This window comes from Haplochromis burtoni, unplaced genomic scaffold (assembly GCF_018398535.1).
Source record: "Haplochromis burtoni strain Fernald_Lab_line unplaced genomic scaffold, NCSU_Asbu1 Contig_273, whole genome shotgun sequence".
Lineage (NCBI taxonomy): Eukaryota > Metazoa > Chordata > Actinopteri > Cichliformes > Cichlidae > Haplochromis > Haplochromis burtoni.
The window spans coordinates 727,447-747,508 of record NW_024582634.1 but is presented as its reverse complement, the minus strand read 5'-3'; the positions used below and the strand labels follow the sequence as shown (position 1 = coordinate 747,508).

General features: G+C 42.5%; 1 protein-coding gene across 1 annotated transcript; it reads left to right on the top strand.

Annotated features, from left to right (window-relative positions):
- Positions 1 to 1,581: 1,581 nt before the first annotated feature.
- On the top strand, positions 1,582 to 19,481 carry lamb3 (laminin subunit beta 3). The gene is made up of 22 exons (XM_005939794.3): positions 1,582 to 1,752; positions 2,436 to 2,590; positions 5,220 to 5,334; positions 7,714 to 7,787; positions 7,911 to 8,102; positions 8,486 to 8,549; positions 8,650 to 8,843; positions 9,506 to 9,626; positions 10,116 to 10,304; positions 10,404 to 10,559; positions 10,797 to 10,990; positions 11,600 to 11,696; positions 12,838 to 13,198; positions 13,301 to 13,449; positions 14,570 to 14,781; positions 15,019 to 15,225; positions 15,330 to 15,474; positions 15,639 to 15,846; positions 16,140 to 16,281; positions 16,367 to 16,543; positions 17,881 to 18,040; positions 18,385 to 19,481. The coding sequence occupies exons 1-22, from the start codon at positions 1,728 to 1,730 to the stop codon at positions 18,522 to 18,524; spliced, it is 3,477 nt and encodes a 1,158-aa protein (XP_005939856.1). The 5' UTR covers positions 1,582 to 1,727; the 3' UTR covers positions 18,525 to 19,481.
- The last annotated feature ends 581 nt before the right edge of the window (positions 19,482 to 20,062 follow it).

Below are 20,062 nucleotides of genomic sequence, written 5' to 3'. Positions count from 1 at the left end.
TATTTATAAAATAAGTTTTATAAATACTTATTATAAATATGAAATAAGTATTTATAAAACCTCTACTAACATCTAAATGGTTTTCTAAATACAAATAACATGTTATATATGAATCTATTATTTAAGAATAAAAATGTGTATATGCAGTTATAAATAACATATTAAGGAAGCACTTATCTTACTGCTGTTTAGGAGTGTGCCATTATTTTGACAGTTCTGAGCCTCTGGACACCTGTGGTGTCAGTGTTACCTGTTTAATGTAAATACGTTTTATTACAGTATTGTTAATCAAAGGTCGGCACACCGTCTTTTTACACTGAAGTGTACGGGAACTAAATGTGTTAGATGCCACCACAAGAACAGCTTAAACATCACAAAAGTGTTGTGCAGTTTACATCACAGTGTCGGTTACACTGCTTCTTGCCACATGTAGCTCATTTTGGAAATGCCCTTATGGGTCTGGAGGGTAGTCCTCCGCTCCAGACTGACATTGTTGTCTGGATTGGAGGACTTGTTGAAACATATTGCTGTAACTAAGGCTGGAACTGATGTAGATATAAAACCTTCTGGTTACCAACAAAAGAACCATAGCAACTGTCCAGGCATGACGACGCTTGTCAGAAGTGTGCGTTTGTGATTTCTCAGAAAACACACCCTGCAGTTAGCATTAGTCAGTGTGTCTGAGGTTATGAAGAAAAGCACACAGTGTATGTTCACCTGGCCTCAGGCTATTGTTTCTTTCTACACAGTGATGATTCAGAGGACAGCACACACAGCAGTTAACACACAGCCATGCAAATGCTGCTTAGGATGGTAACCCTACTGCACAAGCTGTCAGGCTACACAGAGGAGAACTGACCGAATGACTGCAAGCTGCCATGTCCATACCCTGTCCTGGTACTTTAGTCATCATCACCCTTCACTCAAGCCTACATGTTTACAGCCAGAAATGAGAACTAAACACAAAGTAGCAGAGGCAGCTGAATTAGCTTGTAGATATTAAATTAAATGGCCTGCATTTGTATAGCGCTTTACTCAGTCCCTTAGGACTGACCCCAAAGCGCTTCACACTACATCCAGTCATTCACCTATTCACACACACATCCACACACACATTCACACACAGGTGATGGCAGCTACGTTGTAGCCACAGCCACCCTGGGGCGCACTGACAGAGGCGAGGCTGCCGGACACTGGCGCCACCGGGCCCTCTGACCACCACCAGCAACTTAATTAAAAACCAAACTGTTGGAAAACTGAAATGCAGGTAATGGAGTCTGAACAATGATTGGTTTTAATGTTTCATCCTATCAGCTCCAGTAGCTGCACAAACTTTACAAACAAAGAATGCATTTGCTGCTTTTAGCTTTCACCTGAAGTCAGTTTTATTTATTACTTGATAATTAATAAATATGAATTATTATTATTATTATTAATAATAGTGTATAAATTAAATGAAAATGAGTAATGACTACTTTCATTGAGTGTGTGTCTGGCTCTGTGAGTGTGTGTGCTGATTCATGAGTGGAGGGAGTGGTGGTGCAGGGCGTGACTCTGACACACGCTGTGTCACACTATCCAGGTGAGAAATGGTTTTTAAGGCAGCAACACGAAGCAGTGCACACCTTTCCACAGCACAGCTGAACTCCCAGCACAGCAGCCTTCTTTATTTGTTTGCCGACAGCTGCTCCTATTTCTTCTGGACGTTTTAACAGGAGGAACATAACATGAGAATACTTTTACTACTGGCTGGTGAGATTTCCCATTTTCACTGCTGCTTTATTGCTATTATATTTATTGAGTTTGTGATGTTAGTTTGAGTTTTGCACGCCACATGTTAGCATTCCTAAACACCCTGAAATAGAAAGCCTGCAGCTGTTTTATTTACTAGCTAAAGAGATAGAAGTAAGCTGCAGCATTGAACGGTTCGATCGAGATGTTCACGCTGGTGCATGACAGTCTGTCTCTGAAATATGTGATGTTAGACATGTTGGTATCTGTCATGAAATCCTGTGAGAAGATACAAACACAGCCTATAACTACTGTGTAGAGCTGCAGTACATCTTTAAGAATAACCGGGTTAATGTGGAGATGCATTTATAATTTTACCTATTCTAAGTAAACCTTAATCAAACATCAATGTGCTTCATGTACGTGGTTTCATCTGACCAGCACACAGCTTTGGGTTGTTTCGTCCCTTAGAATGACCTTTGGCCTGAAAATAGACAGTACAACAGCTGCAGACCAACATCTCTGTTACTGCTTCAAAAGCAGCATGACACTCATTTAACAGTTTTATTGTAGGTTACTCTGTCTTTTAGATGTATTTTGAACAGCAGTTAATAATAAAGAAAGAAGTTTTTGAGAGCCTCAGAAAGCTTAGAGTTAGGTGTGTTGTATTCATACCTGTACACATTCTGCCCTCCTCCTGACAGCCTCAGCCATACTGTCACACGCCCAAAATGACTGCTCATGGGGGGCATGCTACCCACCCACAGATGACTTGCTCCATGGCAGGGCTCACCAACTTCAGGCTTCATCTACCTGTGGCCTCACTGGCTCAGAGGTCTTCTGTACCCCGTACCAACAGGTAAGAGCGTGCTTTCCTGTTTTATCTCTGTGAGCGAATGGAAAGTTTGGAAACTTATATCACCCTTTAGCAAACAAGTGAGAACTTCCAGGCATGTCTCTGCAGCTAAAGGGTTCTCCAGTTTAAGAGCGTTTCAGGTAAAATATCCAAAAATTCAGCTTTAGTTTTTGATTTAGAGAAAACAAAGATTGCAAAGAAGAAGCAGCCGCTTCAATTCAACAATTTCATATGTGACATTATCGGATTGACAGAACAAAAGTGGAAACTACAAAATCACTCAAAGTGTCTCTGGCAGGGAACAGACATGTACACAAACTAAACCAGTGCAAACCAGAACTGCTGACTGATAGAAGAGGTCACAGACAGGAGGACAAATGAGATTCATGTGCAACCAGTGAGGGGAGGGAAAGACAATAGCAACTGATCCAAAAACACAAAAACAGGAAGTAAAACCAAGTGAAAGACACAAAGTAAGAAAAAGAAAAGACAACACAGAGTGTGGGGATAAGTCAGCACAGGACACTGGCACTACAAACACAAAGATGAGAAAATATATACAAATAAACATAGAGACTTAGGATGTGTTGATGTTACTTTATCTTCATAGATCACAGTATGGGCAACGTTGGATTAGCCTCAGGGAGCTAATAACTGTCTTAGGCGTGGTCCTCTGTTCATCCATTTAAATGTATCCTTGTACTTCAGCGTTCACACAAAGACGCACACATGACCATGAAAGCCTTCGGCGTCATCAGAGGAAACAAGTCCGATCTAGCCAGGAATGCCACTTTACTGCTGGAGGTGTCAAATGTTGTATCTAATGAAAAAGAGCTGCAGAAAAAGTGTCAAAGCTGAAGGTACTCGAAGTAAGCAAAACTCTGTTCACTAAAAGAAGCAAATGCAGAATAAACACACAAGTCCCCAAATTTAGCCCCGTAGACCAGGTGTAATCTAATGAAGGATGAGAAAAACTATGGTTTGTGAAAAGCCCGGCAGAGGGTGGACAGGAGTGTAAGTCAAGGTGGAAGAGTGAAGAGGTGAGCACAGTGTGGCATTCAAAGGCAGCGTATGAGCCGAATTCGCTTCCATAACCAGCCATCAAAGAGGGAACTCTTCATATCCAACTCAATAATTCAGGCTCCTCATATTTGTTGCCCCAAAATACAAGAGATTAGGTAACCCTGGGCCTCTGTAAGGCTCAGCGGCACAGGAGGCTTCTTGTTCCAAATAACATCCTAAATAAGAAAAAAAGCGAGAAGAAGCAGCATCAGGATAATTTAAACACATCTGAAAAGCATGGAAACACATGAAGAGGGAGCTGAAAAGATTAGAAGAGACCAATGTTCAAAGACATATTTAATTATACATATTTACAAGAGCCATCTTTGCCTCATAAACGTGCCCCCAGACAATTGTAAAGCTGCCAGCAGAGTCCCAGGCTGTTTTAATGTGAATTAAGGGAATATTTCTATGAATAGGGGCAGCAGCATCTTTAAATTTGCTGGAAAAGGAGGAAAGACACTTCCCATCTTAAGTTTGCCAGTGAACATCTAAATGATGCTGTAGTCAGATGAAACCAAACTCAAGATGTGCTAAGAAAAACCCACTATGTCCACAGTCAAGCATAGAGGTGGAAACATGCGTTGGGGCTGTTTTTATGCTAATGGTAGAGAACAATGTCACTGGAGATGAGGTCGTGGATGAGTTCTCCAGTGACAATGACCCAAAACATCTGACCAAGGGCACTAACAAGTGGCTAAGGAAGAAGAACATTATAGTTATTGTAATATAAGGACCCAGTACACTCAGCGTTGCAGATTAGTGAATGTTTATTAGCACGGTGCTCTCCAGCCTTCTCCTGACTGCTTGCACTGCATGCTGTTCGCTCTCCTCCCTCTGTCCTCCCAGCGTGCTGCTTAAATCGAGAAGGCAGCATTAGAGTGTTGACTGCCAGCTGTGTCAGCCAGTCTCCCCTGGCACCGCCCCCTGAACCCACGGTCCCATAGCCAATCTCCAGACCTCGCGTCTATATAAAATCTTTAGAGGGAGTTGAACCTTCATTTGCCAAGCAGCAGCCAAGCGGCCTCTAAAGAAAAGATTCAGAGAGTTTCTGTAAAGGGACACCATCCCTCCTGTGTTAATAAATACTGACTGCTGAAATCAGTGGTGTGAGCTGTCAGTGAGAAAATGTTCAGCTATAAACAGTACATTCAGTTTTTCATAAACTGCACATGTCAGCACTGTAAAAAATCCCAATACTCAATATTAAATAACATGTACAGTTTGCAAACCAATGCAACTGGATTTTGTTTGTTTTTTACAAAGTCCAGCATTCTTTGGATATATGGCTGGTTCTACAGATGACTGAGGATTTACTTCAATATAGTGAATAAACTGTGTTTACCAAGCTTTTACTCGGGCAAAGGTTCAGTGCTAGAACTATTAGAAATTCACTGGTACCTGCTCAGTGACCCAGCTCATGTGGCACAGCAGAGAATTCAGAGGCCAGTCACTGGTCTCGAGTTCAGGGTCAGCTCAGTGGCACACTGTCCTTACATCACACATTACACTGAATCTCTTGTGGGAAAACAAAAGGTTTATTTATGTCTTTGTGTTTTTATTCTTTCAGAGGAAGATGAAATGTTGTCCGTGTGACTCCAGGAACCCAAACAGTCAGCTGGCCCACACTGTCCAGGATGTTGTGTCCACCTCAGGGCCAGACAGATGGTGGCAGTCTAAGAAAGGTGGGGGGTGAAAGCAAGCAATCATAAAGAAGGATTCATGCATAATATAACTAATACACTATACTGACAAAAGTACTAATCTGCCTTCACATGCGTGTGAACTTGAGTGTTGGCCCATTCTTAATAAATAGGCCAGTGAAGATCCTCTGCACCAACCTAGCTCGCTCGTGTCTTTATGAGCAGTCATGATGGCAAAGGAACCGGCCATCCCCGAAGTGTTCCCTCAAAGTTGGGAGCATTGCCAGATGCAGAAGCGTGATTTGTCACTCCAGAGAACACTTCCAGTGGTGGCGTGCTTGACACCACTGCATCCAACACTTTCTATGGTGCTCAGTGATGTCAGGCTTGGATGCAACTGCTCAGCCATGGAAACCACTCCACTCTCTATGCTCTCTTCAGCTAATGTGAAGGCTACGTGAAGTTTGGAGGTCTGTAGCAATTGACTCTGCAGCAATTTGGCAACCTCTGTGCACTATACTCCTCATGATTCACTCACCCCACTCTGTGATTTTACGTGGTCCTGGCTGCTCCAGTCTGCGTGCCAAATAAACTTGGGCAAGATACCAAGTACACCAAGCTGCTCTTTAATGCATCTATTGACAGAAGCAGTTCAGAAAAGGGTTACTCCTGGTAGGCTTTAATCAGGCTCCACCAGAGCACTTTGCTCTCAGACTGCAGACTTACTCGTGGTTACCAGGTTATTTATGAATCGAATGGGAGACAGACCCCACAGCTTTCAGGCCTGTATTCTTTGGAAGCAGTGACCAGTTTCTATTTTTAAGATTAGGCTTAAACCTTTCCCTTTTTTTGTTTTCACAAAGTTAGGGTTGGATCAGGTGACCCTGAGCCCTCTGAATCTCCAGAGCATTTCTTCTTCACTCAAGTCATTTCACTCACTGTGTGTTTTTAGACCGCTTTGCAGTTAATCATTAGATAACAGTGTGTTCTTCTACAGTGTGTTTTTTGTCCTACCTCCTTCTGTTTAACCTCAGTCGGTCATGGCTGGTTGTTAACTCCCTTTTAACAGTTTCTTTCTGTTAAAAGGGAGTTTTTTCTTTCCACTGTTACCATGTGTTTGCTCATAGGGGGTCATCTTGGTGCTATAGAGTTAAAGTGCATTATATTTAAATTGAAAACTATGTCCCCTATGAAGCCTATTGCAGTTGCTATTGACTGGCAGGGCCCATGATCCCAACACAGGACCCAAAACACTTCGGGGCATTCCAGTTCATACCCTGTCAAGTGCCCACCCGTCTCCACCTCTCCCCCTGGATATCCAATCACATAAGATCCACCAATATTTAGCCACACCCTATCATCCAGTAACATAGTGTATGCCGTTAAGTGCAGGAGGATTGCCAGGATTTATACATCGGGGAAACCAAACAACCTCTGGCTAAGAGGACGGCAGAACACAGCAGAGCTACCTCGTCAGGCCAGGTCTCTGCAGTCTATTCACACCTACAGGCCAGTGGACACTCTTTCAATGATGAGGATGTAACATCCTGGACAGGGAGGAACGCTGGTTTGAGGGCGGAGTCAAGGAGGCCATTTACGTGAAAAGGGAAAGACCATCTCTGAATGGAGGAGGGGCCTAAGGGTACATCTGTCACCATCTTACATGCTGTGATTGCAGCCATTCCCCAGCTCTGTGAATGGGACTCATGGTTAATGGACTGGTTATTATATGGTGTTTCTCTACTTCATCTAAACACTCAAAGTGCTTTACACAACTTGCCTCATTCACGTTGTTTTTTATGCTCTTTCTGGGTAAGTATCTGTCTAACATTTACATGCTCTGATGGATGCATCGGAGGGTTAAAATCTTGCCCAAGGATATTTGGCATGCAGACTGGAGCAGACTGGGATCGAACCCAAACTTCCAACTGAGTAGGTGACTTGCTCTACCTCCTGAGCTAAGGGCTGTATGAATGGTACGGCATATTAATGATAATGAAACTGATCTCACAGCCCATTGTCACTCACTGGTGCTAGTTTCTGTCATTATGCAAATGTACTGTTTATAAGGGTGGGAAACCTGCAGTCAGCTCAGACTGAAGAAGTCACCTGGATGAGTTACAAAACGTTACTCGACCTGAAAACGCTACGTCCAGATGAACAGAATCAACTTTTTTGGAACTCCCTTACCTGGATGATTGAGCATAAAAGGACAAAAAGAGGTGAAAGAAGGTGGGCAGGAAGATGATTGGACGAGAGTAATGATGACAGTATTGGGACTGACAGTGTGGGAAAGCAGTAGTGATGTAAAGAACAGGAAAGCAAACAAAACTCAGGAAAGCAGGGAGACGACTGATTACAGATCTTTGTTATTGAGCTTACACATACGCTACATTACTGCTCTGCTCTCTGTTCCTGCAGAGACGAGTCCAGTTACCCTTCAGCTCAACCTTAACAACCTGTTCCAGCTTGACAATCTGGTGCTCAACTTCAAGGTATGACACAGTCTGTCCTTTCTAGCTTAATGAATGTTCTATGCATCCATGTGATTTGACTCAGAGACTTTTTGTAGAGTGTATGCTACTTTGCTTTATTTTGCTGGGTTTTTTTCTCTGCAGGGTCCTCGTCCCAGTGCCTTGGTCATAGAGAGGACACTGGACAATGGCAAAACATGGCAGCCCACCCTCTACATGGCAACTAACTGTCAAAAAGCATTTCCCAGCGTACCCACAAGAGTTCCTCTTGCCATGGACCAGACATACTGCTACACACTGCCCCCTACAGACTCAAATCCATATAAAGATCACACAGTAAGGGAGAAATTGCTGTTGCTCCGGAATAATTATTTCACCTTCATGTTTGCCAAATGATGATGTTTCCTCTTCGTTTCTTTTTTATACATTTGCATACAAGTACATCCTTAAATACATCATTTAGTCCTGAAACAGAACCGAAAAATTTCTGTTTCTTATTTTTATTTTTATTCATTTATATTTAAAATGCATAGGTCTTATTTTTATATTTGATTGATCCTTTATAAATAGACAAATACATAGCATCCCAGACTGTTTGAATCTTTCTGAGTGGGAATGGCATCAACAAAAGGGTTCTAATAAATGTAATGCAGTATTGCAACAATGTAAGATGTTCTATCTGTGTACAGAATTAATATATATGCATTTCACTTCCCCAGATTGAGTACAGTCCTTTAGCTCAATACGCTTACGTCGCCGCTCCCAAAAGCCAAAAGATTGAAGGTAAGTTTTCTAACATCCTTAACAGTTCCATGGATTAACACTGGCCTTTGCATCCAGTTTAAGTGTGTAGTTCAGTGACTCATAACTATTTTGTCTACAGATGTGTCTGGGTTAACAGGGCTGAGGGTGAGATTCACAGAGCTGGGTGATGTGCCTCATCTGCCAGGCAGGAGTCTCAGTAGGTTTTACGCCCTGAAAGAGATGAAGGTGATGGGCAGCTGTATGTGCCATGGACATGCTAACCGATGTCTGCCACAAGGATACAGCAGTAACCTTCTGCCCAGTACTATACAGGTCTGTATGCAGGGCATTTTACCCTTTCATGGTCCCAGGCAGTCATTCGAAAGGTTTACAGTAAGCAAATAAAGTCAGATCACTTTATTTGTTGATCTAATACAGAAGTCCTACTGTAAGCTCCTAATGGTTACTCTGTGTTATGTCAGGATGCCATTGTGGTGTATGATAGAAGCAGGTTCTTTTGCACAGTGAGGACTATATCATCAGCAACACAGCTACAAAACACACATCAGCCAAAATGATTATAGTGGAAAGCCTCTAAAACTATTTTAATATTACAGAGACGTTTTTCTTTAACTGGATGTGCGTCCCTAATTATTCACTGTGTCACTGGAAATTCACCCATGCATCCACTTCCTCGACCAGCTATCCAGCTCAGGGACAACCTGACATCCATCAGCACGTCTGCAGGGAAAATAAAAAATGTTTCGATGACGCCACGCTTTTGGAGACCTTATTTCCTTGGTGTGGTTTTTCATGTGTTATGTGGAGATTGTTTCCCCGTGGACACACTGACGGATGTGAGGATTCCTGATCGTACTTTGTCTTGTGGTGATGTGTGCATAGACTTTTATCGCCGATTATCGGCCATCAGCTTATTCCTAGCGTGACGACATGGTGTTGGTCCAGTTTGTTGATCTGCTCATTGATCTTGGCAGGTGAACGCACAGTGTGACTGCCAGCATAACACAGCAGGTGTGAACTGTGAGCGCTGTGCTGATCTCTACAATGATTTGCCCTGGAGACCTGCAGAGGAAGGCAACACTCATGCCTGCAAACGTAGGACCTGCTACAGACTCTTTAATCTAAAGTGTGTGCGTGTGTGTGCGTGCGTGTGTGTGTGTGCGCGTGTGTGTGTGTGTGTGTGTGTGTGTGTGCGCGCGCACGTGTGTGTGTGTGTGTGTGTGTGTGTGTGTGTGTGTGTGTGTGTGTGTGTGTGTGTGTGTTTGCGCGTGTGTGTGTTTACATTTTGTGTGACATAAATTATTTCAAAGGATCAAAATACCCAAGTTCCCATCAGGGGAGCAGAGGTCTAATCAGAGAAACCCAGAGCTCTTTCTCCCTGGCTGCATTCTCCCGCTCGATGGAACCTCTCTTGTAATCTCTAGCTGTAATCATTTGTGAGATGTATTTAAAGGTAAATAATAAGAATATGTGCATACTGGCTCACCACAGACCAAAGCCCAGCTTATGAAAAGTATAGATAAAGTTATTAATCCCTAAATTTCTTCATTTTAATTATCTGGGTATGTTTTGTCTTGTCCTCAGGTTGTGAGTGTAACAACCATGCACAGCGCTGCCGGTTTGACTGGGCGCTGTATGAGGCCAGTGGACAGAGGAGTGGAGGCGTGTGTGAAAATTGTATGCACCACACCACAGGGCCAAAGTGTGACCAGTGCGCTCCAGGATACCAGCCAAACCCCCGCAGTCGAATGGATCGTCCTGATGCCTGCATGCGTAAGTGAAATCCCTCCTAACATTTCTGTGTACCACGTTTCTGACTGCAGGTCACACTGAACGTTTGTGGATAAACCGTGTTGATGTCTTTGGCGCCAGGCTGTACCTGCAGTGCCGAGGGGACAGTGAACGGCGGCCGGTGTGATGACAGCACAGGATCCTGTCAATGCAAAGTGAATGTAGAGGGTCCCCGCTGTGACCGCTGCAAGCCAGGATACTACGGTCTGAGCTCCTCCAACCCTCTGGGCTGCACTAGTGAGTCAACTAACACCTACACATTGAAGCTTAGCTTGGTACTGCACCTCAGTAAACATGGAACTCTTTTCTCTTATTGTTATACTTTTACTGAAACTAAGTAAAAGCCTGTAAACTTTCACTTATGTTCATATAGTACTTTATATCAATACTGTAAGAATACAGATGTTAATATTAGTATCATTTCATTTAATGTTTGAAGCATGCAGATCTCCATCAGACTCTGCTCTTTTCTAGAGTGTTCCTGTTCTCCACACGGCTCCCTTTCAGACGTCTGTGATCCGTCGACTGGCCAGTGTCTCTGTCGTCCCCACTTCCACGGCATTACCTGCAACGTGTGTGTGAAAGGCTACTGGAAGCTAAACATGTCAGAAACCTGCAAACCCTGCGGCTGTGATGCCACCAAGTCAACCACTGATTCCTGTGATCAGGTATGACGCAAAGGCCTTCGGTGAGATCCATCAGCTGCTGTAATGCTGTAGCCTAAGACATAAAATGTGTGTCTCCAGCTCTTTCCATCCAGAGCAGTCAAAAGTGTTTGTTTTTAAAGCATTTGCAATATAGTTATTAATTGAATTAAAGATTCATTAAATGGTAAATGGCCTGTATTTGTACAGCACTTTACTCAGTTCCTAAGGACCCCAAAGTGCTTTACACTACATCCAGTCATGCACACATTCACACACTGGTGATGGCAGCTACATGTAGCCACAGCTGGGGCGCACTGACGGAGGCGAAAGGTAAATCTATTAATGACCCTCAAATGTCGTCTACAACTGTTTGTTTATGTAGCTAAAAACCGAATTTTCCCAGTCCTGGATGACCGAGAGCCCACAAAGACTAACAATATTATGTTTATCTTCACTCCTGAAAATTACAGTTGAAAAGTTGTTTACACCTGGTGTGACTTAGAAAGTACTGGTGTTGGTATGAGATGTGATTGTAGCGAGGATGCAAATATTCTGTCTTTGTATCATCATCACAGATTATATCGATTTGTCTTCTCTGGAAAATAATGAAATGATCTTGTTCTTGTTCAGCTGACTGGGCAGTGTCAGTGCAGATCAGGCTTTGGAGGCCGAATGTGTACAGAATGCCCTGATAACACATATGGAGACCCTCTGAAAGGCTGCCAGCGTAAGTCCACCACTTGTTTGGGAGTTTTCTTTCAGTTCAGTATCATTGATATAGTGCCAGATCACAACGAGGGTAATGGTAAAAGATTGTAAACTCTGCTGCTTCCCAGCATGGATTAGAGATCATTTATGATTCGCTGCTGGATTTCAAAGTGTGTTCACTTACAAAGATGTGAACAGCCCGTCATTTTTATGGTAGTTGTTGACTTTCAATGATTTCTTTGAACTGTTCTTTTTCCAAGATGAAATGATTGCACATCTTTAATAACTTTAAAAAATAAGTTCGTTCTCAGATCCATGTATGGTCAAAATGATACAAACAGGCTGATAGAAATATTTACATACATTCACTCGTATCTTTTAATATGTGGTGCTGACCGTGTTTTAACTTGACAAGGCAGGACTTTGCTTAGTGATCATGAACTGACCAAGAACAAGAGGAAAGTCTCAGGACTTCATTGAAGACATAATAAGGAGAGTTATAGATCTGCACAACTTGGGGAGGTCTGCTGGACTTATTTCAAAACGACTGCAGATTACATGAGGGGAAATTAGGATGTTCAGTAATAATCCAGGAACCACCAAGCCTCAAGCCTGCTGCGAACTGGAAGCTGCTGGTACATCACTGTCCACAGCAAAGCCACTGAAGCTCTCACCGAAGATGGACTCAAGTTTAACTGGCATTCGTAGCTGCCCACATGAGTCCGGCCAAATGCCTTCTGGAGATACGTTTTTTTGGTCAAATGAGACAAAGATTGAGCTTGTGACTGGTGACAATGACATGTGTTTGGAGGGGTGAGACGCTCAAACCAAAGAACACTGAACCAACTGCAATCATACTCTGGGGCTACTTCACTGCCAGTGGCATTGTTAGATTGTACAAAGTAGATAAAAGTCTAAAAGTTATTCAAATTCACCTCAAATCAATAGAATGGTTGAATCTTGGACACGACTTGGTGTTACAGCAGGACAATGAAACACAATCAATCCACCCGAGAAAAAAGAAGAGTTCAAAGAAATCATTAAAAGCCCAAATTTAAAAAGAATTTGATGTAAGCCCTCTGAGCATGGCTGAATGTCTGCAACCTTTCCATTTTGAAAAACGCTTCGTAACTGATCTGTATGACCATCCTCTGTCTTAGCCTGTGACTGTGATGCCAATGGAACCCTCCCAGGAGTTTGTGACAAGCAGTCGGGAGTCTGTTTATGCCGACCGGGCGTCTCTGGAGCTCGCTGCGACTCCTGCAGTCGTGACCACTGCGACTCCTTCCCTGACTGTGAGATGTGTCCCTCCTGCTTCTTCAGCCTAAACGCTCAGCGAAAGAATGTCAGCTTGGTCCTGTTGGAACTTGCTTCCAGATTATCGTCTCAGTCTGGAGGCAGCGCTGACTTTGGGCCCCGCATCAGTTACCTGGAGGCCACTTTGAAAGTCATCCAGAACTCCATGTCCTTCTCACCCATCACTGATACACGTGATGCTCTTTCTAAGCTGAAGAAGCTCAGGTGGGAAACTGCTGACGAACTTAATTCTAGGTTTCACAAATACGAATCACCCTTAAATTCAATCACCTTACACTGTTTTTTCTTTGAAAATATCATCTCCAGGTACCAGGTTGATAATGACCTTTCACCTCTGACAAAAACTCCTGGTCTGGACTCTGAGCTGGACAAACTGCAGGACCTGCTGGAAAACTTCACGCTGGTGTACAATGCCAAGAAAGATGCCACAAAGAACTCTATCAGTCCCAACACAGGTCAGAAAAGACTAAGCATTCGCTGCAGTTCTACAGATGTGACTGATGACTATTTTTGTATCACAACCAGAGATGGGCAGTAACGCGTTACTTGTAATGCGTTACTGTAATCTGATTACTTTTTTCAAATAACGAGTAAAGTAAGGGATTACTATTGCAAAAAAGGTAATTAGATTACCGTTACTTTCCCGTAGGAACGCTGCGTTACTGCGTTACTAAAACCGTGATTTTTTGTGAGAATGTCTCACGACAGTGACGTAAGCGAGTGCGCCGTTAGTGACAACAGCTGTGTGCAGATCAACAGTGGATCATATATGAGTGTGGGAGAGAGTATGAGCGTGCAGCGTTTAAAGCATGGAAGTACTGACCTTACTTTGAGTTTGATTGTATAAAAAGTGACAAAAACATTAGCGTCCATCGTGTATGAGAAGAAAACTTCTTTTTACAGTGAAAAAACCCCTAAACTTCCAACAAGCACAGAGTAGCTACGACGTAATGGGAAACTCACAGAGAAACTCGTGGATTCTTCCACTGACCGCGGCACACCTGCACCAGGGTAAACCTCCGCCTACCCAACTCCTGCTTTACAGGTGAAAATAGAGCAACAGGACCGCTGAGTCTTTGACTTTATTTATTTTCTGCTGTGTTTTACTTGCATCTATTTGAAAGACTGAGTGTAAACACAACAAATATTTTATTTTATGTGCTGGAATGTGCAGAAAATAGCTTTAAATGTTAAACTAATTTCTTCCAGTCAGAGAATGTTGCATATAATTAAATTTTTGCTTGATGCATAAAGTTAAAAGATTAAAACTAATAAACAAGTTTTAAAAAGAGACTTTTCCATTTGATTACATTTTGTATGATGGATTATGCAGAAAAAGTAGAATTGGGCTGAAAGATCTATCGCTTTATCACCTATTCAGGTTGTAAATCGTGTTTTTAAAAAGTAACTAAGTAATTAATTACTTTTGAAAATAAGTAATCAGTAAAGTAACGGGATTCTTTTTGGGGGGAAGTAATCAGTAATTAGTTACTGATTACTTTTTTCAAGTAACTTGACCAACACTGATCACAACAGCATGAAATCCACTCATGTAGACTTTTCCTGTCTTTGCAGGGGCATTTAACACCATCAGCTACGCCTACGATAACTCAACAGATGCCACCAAAAAAGTTGAGGCCGGGAAAAATACCATAAAGGAATCAACTGGTGTCCGAGAAAAAACTGAGGACATTCAGAGCAAAGTTCAGCCGGCCAACACCAGAGATCTGGATAAACTGAACAACAGCATGGCCTCCCAACCCAACCTCACTCCTGTTGCCAAACAAGTAACTAGTAAACTTCTTGATCTACTGTTTAGCTGACTTGCAGCATATGAGTAAAACTGAAAGATCATTATCTTAAATAAGCATCCATATGCATATGTGTCATATTTCTCAGTGTGAGCATAATCCAGGCCAGTAATCATAATCTTTCTTGTTTGTCCTGAGATGGAGTGAAAGTTCATTTTCTGTCATTCACACTAGTAACTGTCATTGCCCTCCACCTCTAACTCTGTTTTTCAGGTGTGTGGCAGTGTTCACTCCGAGTCCTGCACACCTCTCCAGTGTGAAATTGAAGATTTGTGCACACCAGGGGGAGACGCACCCTGTGAAAAGGGGGGAAAGTGTGTGGGCGCTCTGCCTCTGAGCAAGAAGGCAGACGCTGATGCCAATGATGTGAGGGAAGGACTCAACAAACTCTCTGGGAGGATCACCGATGCTGCAGAGAAGGTAGACACTTATAGCTACATACAAATAATGTTTGTTATTCACACAAGTCATTCTTAATCTGTTTACACATCTCAAGTAGTTATTCAATGTCAATGTGTGCACAGCTGCAGAAAACACAGGAGATAACCAATCAGGTGAGGCAGTCTACAGAGAAGCTGTCCAGTAAGCTGCAGCAGGCCAGAGATAAACTCGAAGACGACCTAAATGAGACACGCAGCGTTGTGAAAGAGCTCAAAGACTTCCTGTCAGGTACGACTGTTTTAGGATTGTTGCATGAGTGGAACCACTTTGAGATGGAGGGTGAAACTTCTTTGGGTGTAACTGATGCTGAGATCAGTCACCCTTTAAACACCACCACAGTGTAAACTCCAGCTCCAGTACTAAACTCTAGCTTTTCCTATTTTGGTGACCAGACCCATCCGCTAACCTGACCCATGTCCAGGAGGTGAGCGACTGGATCCTGAATGCCAAGCTGCCCCCCAGATTGGCAGGGCTTAAAGGGAAGCTGCAGGAGCTGAAGGATCTGACAGCCAACCTACCAGACAGCACAGCGGTGCTGAAGGAAGCTGAGCCACAGTTAGATGCAGCCAAGAAACTGCTACAGGATGCACAGGATGCCAGGTTGATGCTCGCACTTCACTGCCAAACTGTTGAATAAGATGCTCCGTTTTTTAAAGAATTATCAGCTTTGCTCCCACTGTTTGTACAGACCAAGCTGGAGACCGAACACATGCTTGTACAGCCATGTGAATGTCCCTAATGCAGAACTAACAAAGTCTATGTCTTCATGAACATGAGCATTAGTGCCTTACATTTAATCAGGGATTCGTTTTTCCAGACTGGTTTAATCCAGTCCTTATTTTTTGTCGTTTTTACCCATCAGTCCTTCAAACTAATGGTTTCTGTGCTTGCAGGGACACAGCACTGGGTGTGAAGGCTGATGTTGATGGGCTGCTGGCAGGCTTCACCTCAGTGAGCCCTTCCCTTGCTGAGCTGGAACACAAATTGCAAGACAAAATGAATGTCCTAGAGACCTTGAATAACAACCTCACTAAGGTAGAAAGCGTAGATGAAACAATGGTCTATTTATTACAATAAAAGCTGCTTATAGGCTGAGTTTGGATGGGTTTTCTTCATACAGGCCAAAGACCAGCTGGTGCCAGTAGAGAAGGCTCTGGACGATGTAGCAACACTGATAAAGCCAATGAAACCCCAGCTGGAAAAGCTGAGAGACCTGCTGGAGGATGGAGGTCAGCAGGCTGAAGATGCACAGGAAAATGCAGAAAAAGCTGATAAAGAAGCAGCTGCTGGAAATCAGGTAAAAGATCTGCTGTAGCTGCTTTAGACTGACAGACGAGCACTGACTTTAATAAGGAAGAGAGAAGAAGAACCCAGTGTAAGCTTCTATTTGCATTTATCAGTCATCTGTAAATGTGAATATAAATGAATATAATGAGTGTGCGCACACTTGAAAGCTCATAGTGTGTTTTTGCAGTGCAGACTGGTTCTGGGCTTTGTGGGTCGTTGTTCTTCATGCTGCTGAATAAAGTCGTGGATATCTTCGGTAACAGATTGTCGCTAACATTTAATGAAAATGCTTTCTTCTCATTATTTGTTTATATTTTTAAAGTTACAAATTTAAATAAAAGTGAAGAATTCACATTTCAGGTAGGCCAGATTAAACTGTAGCTAGGTTTATTTAGCTCCTATTTACACTACATTGGCCAAAGTATTTCCTCACCCATCCAGGTCATTGAATTCAGGTCTTCCAATTACTTCTACTTCTGTGTATATAATGAAGCATCACATATGCAGACTGCTTCTACCAACATTTCTGAAGGAATGGGTCGCTTTAAGAGGCTGAGTGAATTCCAGCGTGTTACTGGGATACGATGTCACCTGTGCAACCAGTCCAGATGTGAAATTTCCTCACTGCTAAATATTCCAAATGTTAGTGGTATTTAAAAAACGGAAGCGACTGACCGGAACTCAACCATGAAGTGGTAGGTCATGTACAATCACAGAGTGAGGTCAGCAGAGCACATAGGACTCCAAGCTTCATGTGACCGTGAGATTAGCTCATGAACAGTCCACAGGGAGTTTCACAGACTGGGTTTCTATGGCTGAGCAGCTGCAGCCTAGACTGACATCACCCAGCACAATGCAAAGCGTTGGATGCAGTGGTGTCAAGCGCGAGGCTACAAAGGCTCTAAAGCAGGGGAGTTCTGTGCCAAGTGTAAAGTTTGGGGGAATTATTGTGTAGCATTATCTTTTAGGAGTTGTGTTCTCCCCTTAATTCTAGTGGAAGGACTTCTTCCTGCTTCAGCGTGCCGATGCATTTCGGACTATTTTGTGAGAAAACTTGGGAGATGGTCTGTGCACCAGAGCTCAAAGCAAGGTCCATGAACACAAGCATGAGTGAGTTTGGTGCAGAAAGAGTAAAACTCACACTATGAGTTTTCTTGTGCAACCTCAGTGTTTGACCTCACTAATGTGCTTCTGGAAGAATGGTCAACATTCCCATAAACACTCCTGAACCTTGTGGAAAGTCTTCCTATAAGACTTGAAGCAAAGGTTTGGCAACATCATATTAAACGCTGTGGATTAAGAATAAGAAGGCCGCAACTGAGTGCCATATTATGTGTGTACTTGTAGAACCTGTTGACTCTGGAGAAGCACCTTGACCATCTTAAAGAGAAAGCTGTTCCCGGGACAGATGGTGAGACGGAGCCAGCGGGGGATCGACTGAACAAACTGCAGCAGGATGCAGGAGCTCTGGCTAACATAACCCAAAACATGCTGCAGGCTCTAGACGGTAATTTAACCAACATTTCCACTAAAAGAGAAAAATTCACTCAATGCATCCTCAGTTCATTGGGGAAAGTAGGACATTTAGTCATAAAGCATAAAGTGTTGATTGTGAGGTTAGTAAGAAAGTTTTCATATCAACAGTTCAGTTGAATTTTTACAGGTAACTTTGTTGTTGCGTGCTGCTACCATGAGCTAGCCCCCGCTGACTTGGTGGTCTAATATTTTGCTTCTGTGGACATTCTGTGTGGCGCTCTCTAATGACTAAATATATCAGAAATACAGTTGTACGGTCCTGACACAGACAGTGTGCCACTCCCTGTAATGCTCCTGGTGTTTGTTTTCTTCTAGGAAAAGCCGACTCCATCCAAAGACTGCAGGACGAGATAGTTCAGAAATCAACAAATCTTGAACAGCTCGATGTCGAGCTTAAAAGACTTCTGACACAACTCCGTAAAAAAGCTTACGATCTCAGTACCTGCCAGGGCTGAGCTCACATGTAGCAGTGCAGTTAGTATGTAACTGTAATATAACACTGTCTGAGGAATTACAACCATTTTATACATACTCTCTATTTTAAAGACTCAAAAGTAATTGGACAGTTGACTGACAGGCAGTTTCATGGCTGCACGCGACATGTTGCTCATTAAAAAGCTGAAAGATTTGATCCCAAATGATAAATTTATATTTAGTGGCTGTTCACAAGAACTAGGAGCTCCGAGATAAGTAAGTGTAGAGGCTGTCATTAAAAATCAAAATAAATCAGACAGACAGATTAGAAACAATAAAACTCACAAAATTTAAAATTTTGTGAGTTTACATTTTAGACAATGTAATTCCTGCACAGGTGAATAACAGCATGACAGACTTTGATTATTTGAAATACCCTGTGGTGGTGTACAGACGCAGTATTCATAGGTATAAGTATGAATATGCAGTACAACAACTCTCACTGTACCTTCTACTGCTTGTCATGCTTGGAGACCAAAGTTACTTCAGCATGTACAGGTTACTCAGACCTGCGCTGTACCAGCTGCCTTTGAATGAGAAACATACGACAAGCTTTAATGGAAATGAATTTCAGCTTCATGAACACCAAAGCTGATGTTTTTGGTCCTATTTGAATGAAACCTTACCTGTATTTGTGCCAGTCACATCTCTCATGGTTTCTAGACTCATATTGCTGCCTGTATATTACTAATCTGCAATCTGTTTCAACAACGTTTCATGTTCACAGCAACACTGCATTTTTCCAAAGTGGATAAAGGCTGAATGTTCCCTTCTTCACTGATTTGAATCTGTTGTTCATGCATAACAGACAGGAACACAACCGGTTTAGTGAGAAAATGGTTGTTTGCTTGTTTTAAATGGCTGTACTTAATTGTTTCTATAATTTAAAAAACTGCATTTCACTACATTTGTGGAATAAAATCTATTCTTTATATCAACTTGTGTCATTTGATGAGTTCAGTTTTTTTTTAACAAGAGCAGTTGGGAAACATCAGGATAACGTGTACGACATGTACGTGTAACATTGTAGTGACAAATAAAGGCTCATCATCATCAGTACTGCAGTATCAGTGAATTCAACTCAAAATGTAATTTAAGCTCATTAAGAAATGCCATCCAGCGTAACTGACAGTAGACAAAATCATTAATGCAAGTTTAAGACAATAACCTGGACACGTTTCGAATCAAATTGATAATAACAGAGCGATGCTGGACACAAGCAGCTGTGTTAGTGTGACGCCCTGCATATTTGAAGCATTGCAATAAACTTCTGTTCTTACTGAATCTGTAACATTGCCTTGATCTGCCTACATCATTTTTTAAATAGTTTATGTTGTTGAATGAGTTTTGTGTCACTGTGTACAGAGAAAAGCTCACCTGGTGTAGTGGTGATGTGTTATTCACCACTAGATGGAGACAACCTGGCACAGGTAGTTTCTCTACACTCTACATTTCACACTGAAAAGCCTTGGTGGGAATTTTTGTTTACATAGTAAGCAAAAGAAAAAATGTCTTGAGG